This window comes from Dipteris shenzhenensis, chromosome 32 (assembly GCF_047967505.1).
Source record: "Dipteris shenzhenensis isolate YYH24624 ecotype China chromosome 32, Dip_SZ_1.0, whole genome shotgun sequence".
In the NCBI taxonomy this organism is placed as follows: domain Eukaryota; kingdom Viridiplantae; phylum Streptophyta; class Polypodiopsida; order Gleicheniales; family Dipteridaceae; genus Dipteris; species Dipteris shenzhenensis.
Genome location: NC_141627.1, coordinates 31,912,644 through 31,915,973, shown reverse-complemented (window position 1 = coordinate 31,915,973; position 3,330 = coordinate 31,912,644). Strand labels below are relative to the sequence as shown.

Genomic DNA, 3,330 nt, shown 5'->3' with positions numbered 1-3,330 from the left:
CAGCACTCATGCTTGCACGGACAAAGCCTTATAGATACTTGCTCCCATAATCAACTTTATTCTATAACAACCGAGACAATGATAATGTCACATACATATGCCATAGAGCAATCTTCAATCCATGCCTACATGAATCAATCTTATGGCAAATTAGAAAGCATTCAAAGCTTCAGATCTCAAAAGACACAGCTTGTCCTCATGCCATCCTCATGACAAATTGCTTTGACCTTTCAGAACATATGTCACATGCCACAGGTGCCTTACCATGGTCCTACAATGGACGTAAGACAGTTCATATCTTATGCTCATCCTTGTTGGTAAGGCTTCAAGGTTATAAATCCTCAATACATGCAGTTCCATATCTTTTACCATGAAGATTATCATGAACTATCAATTCATTCCTTGGTTTTCTCAAGCAAAAACACATGTGCATCAAAAGCTATAATGCCTCTCAGAATTGGTCAATATGCCTTTAGCAGTGGTCAACGGGATACCTGATCACTATCATTTGAAGCGCCTTGATGTTATTCACACATGCCAGAAATCCTCTAAGCATGCCATAGATGTTGCTTACATCTTTCCAGATCAATGCCGATTGCCATTCATTAGTTTTTCACTATCAAAAATATATGGGTCCACTCAATCATGAAATTCCAGGTAATCCTTTGTTTTTCTTGACAAGAACGTCCATAGTGCTCCGATCTATATGTTATGTTTGCAAACAGGCATCTATCTAACAACAAAGCAGTGCAATCTCAGAATGAGATTTGGTCAAAGTTTTTCAATGCAGCTCATAGCAGCTCAGAAGCATCTGTCTTGATTTCCCATCAGTAAAAGTCTTTGGAAATACATTTATTGAAGACCTGTCCCTTCCCCTTTCCCAGGTTCTAGATGAGGGCATCGTGATAATGAGCCTGCATTCAAAGTGTCAACATGCACAAATTCATGATGCATCTCAAAATTTATATAGCATCAACTACATTGAATGACCAAGCTAGTGAAAAAGGCTTGCCAGATCGATGGGTTTTTTCCCCCTGCAATAAACCTGCTACCAAGAATGGGCAGGCTCGCACTACATCCACTTCAATGTACAACAATACATTACCAAGCTTCATTGCAGTGATAAAAGAGCCCTCTTTTGAATCATAGTGTTTCCATAACTTATTATGGTGAATCCTTGCAAGAATTCTTCATACCACCAACTCTGAAAAATCATGCTAAGCATACCAAAGAAATTGCTCTTGGTACATCAAGATGAGTCACATACCATCTTTGACAGATACAATTGGGCATCAGCCGAAAGAATGAAGGCATTATCTAGCAACACAAACCCCCACACATCATATGTGACGAATTGATATACGAATGCTACACCAATTGAGCTCCTTGGCCACGTCCTTATTCAGAAAGGAGCTTGTAGACTCTGCCTTCACTCTCTAGAGACACTTAGACATTTGCATAGTCTCCAACTCGCACCCCAATCACCATCCAACAATTTCGATATGCCCCTAGAAGAACCTGTAATAACACCTGGCCAAACTTAGGATCCCTGAGTGGACAAAATCTAATAGACACTATAAAAATACATGCTAACACAACCTTCTGCAAACAGAACGTGTAGGCACAACTTCTTTCGATGCCTTCCACTGTTTGAAAAGTCACCTTCACACACTGTAAGGCTCTTCCATCACCAGGCCCATGGAAGATAACAGGAGATGCAACCTGAGGGGACAACAGATCAATTGGAGGAAATCACCAAAAGCAAAAGAGGCTTATATATGCTAGATGATGCCTGTGAAAAATATGAAGATTAAAGATCAAAGAGTGGTCCCAACCTCTTACCTCCCAATTCGTGCAATTGATCACAGGTGAATACATAGGCTCCCTTATAGCTGCAGAGAATTCAGTAAAGGTTAGGTACCTCTCTGCTGCATCCCAAGCTCTTGCAGCTGACACAGACTCTGGCACCTAAAATCAAGCAGCAACATCAACGACACGGGCAATCAGATGTGGAAAAATATAAATTGAAATCATCAGTGCCATTTATCGTGGAAGGCTATGCAGCAGGTCAGCAACAATCAGAAATCCCCCTTTGACCTGGCCTGCAAGAATCTCCTCTACTCTGGCTGGCAAGGAGAATGTAAAGGCAGTCCTCAAACCACTATCCTCTTCAGGCCAGTCATTCCTCATTAGTGCATCCATCTGCAAAGACACAAAATTGACTCCACAGGCGTTCAATAGCAATCCATTATGTCTATATAGGCATTAATGTACCCTAGGAAAAAAGAAAAGAACCAACCCGTGCATCAAGTTTTCTCATGCCGCCACACAGACCGAATGATTTACCTGCACTTTTACCACGGTGCTGGGCGGCATAAGCGCTGTTGGTCGTCTTCCCTCCAAAGGCCAAAGTTGCTGTGTAGAGTTGACGTGTCGCATAAATTCAGCCACCAAAGTGTCTTTCTCGGAGTCATCTGCAGCCTGACCTGTATTTCCAATGACAAGAGAATTAGGATGGGACACTATCGACTAATGCTATCTGATAATAGCTAATGGGATTATTATACAAGCCATATTTTGTAGGAGACGATTAGGAAGCAAAAAGTTTATCGACAACCAAAATGTCCTTCTTGACCTTTGAAGCCTGCGGATTTGCTAAGAGATGCATTTCTTGCATGGAGTTTATGTAAGCGGGCGAGTGCCTACTTCTACCATTACTGCAGTATGTACAGGAGCAAAGAGCGTGATCGTTAAGCAGACAAACATTATCCAATAAGCGAAAAAAAAAATCGAACAGACCAGGGTTGGGGAGAGCTCGAAGGCAATGCAGCTGCGAGAAGCGAAGGGAGGAAAATCTGAAGGTGGTGCATTGGTAGAGGGGGAGGGAGAAGAGAGGGGCAAAATGGGTAGATGACGAGAGGCTAGACTCTGATGGTAAGGGACACAGAGGGGGCATCGCCATAGCTATAAGCTTAGGCACCTCTCCTCACTCAAATAGCACCTCTCCTCACTCAAATAAGCACTTTGTGTGTTTCATAAGCCACTCTTCACACCATTCTCCCCTAGTCCTACTTGGACCAATAGCTTACATCCACCCGGCCTTGGAGGAAAAGACTCTCTCTCCCACTCCAATTGCCCGCCCAACTCCTTCGCCAACGAAAAGAAAAGGACGGGATATGCACTCACTGGGGGTTCAACCCCTACCACAGGACCCACAAGATTCCTCTTTCCGTCTCATAATGTGGCAGCCTTTCACTATATCATGACCACCGGATAGTGTGAACCACCTCTCTATCAAACCATTCTCCTCTCCATTTTCTTCCTCCATGT

The 3,330-nt window shown here is 43.0% G+C and overlaps 1 protein-coding gene across 4 annotated transcripts; it reads right to left on the bottom strand.

The window, feature by feature from the left end:
* Positions 1–489: 489 nt before the first annotated feature.
* Positions 490–2,980, bottom strand: LOC147880620 (uncharacterized). Of its 4 annotated transcripts, XR_015540575.1 has the most exons (7): positions 2,800–2,980; positions 2,347–2,486; positions 2,098–2,202; positions 1,843–1,968; positions 1,600–1,722; positions 1,268–1,530; positions 490–914 (listed from the first exon to the last, which is right to left on the bottom strand). XR_015540575.1 is itself a non-coding variant. In XM_087370990.1 (6 exons), the coding sequence occupies exons 1-6, from the start codon at positions 2,960–2,962 to the stop codon at positions 1,447–1,449; spliced, it is 741 nt and encodes a 246-aa protein (XP_087227116.1). In that variant the 5' UTR covers positions 2,963–2,980; the 3' UTR covers positions 490–1,446. The 4 variants fall into 4 exon arrangements, 3 of the variants coding, with proteins under 3 accessions (XP_087227116.1, XP_087227117.1, XP_087227118.1); XM_087370990.1 differs by having other exon boundaries at positions 490–1,530; XM_087370991.1 differs by having other exon boundaries at positions 490–1,518.
* Between the last annotated feature and the right edge of the window lie 350 nt (positions 2,981–3,330).

Bases quoted from the DNA above. Each gene is read 5' to 3' on its own strand.
- LOC147880620 (XM_087370990.1), bottom strand. From the start codon at position 2,962: ATGGCGATGCCCCCTCTGTGTCCCTTACCATCAGAGTCTAGCCTCTCG. The intron at 2,203-2,346 runs GTAAATCATTCG...GTGTCTTTGCAG, and splicing joins GCACCGTGGTAAAAGTGCAG to ATGGATGCACTAATGAGGAA. The intron at 1,723-1,842 runs GTAAGAGGTTGG...TTGTCCCCTCAG, and splicing joins TCAATTGCACGAATTGGGAG to GTTGCATCTCCTGTTATCTT.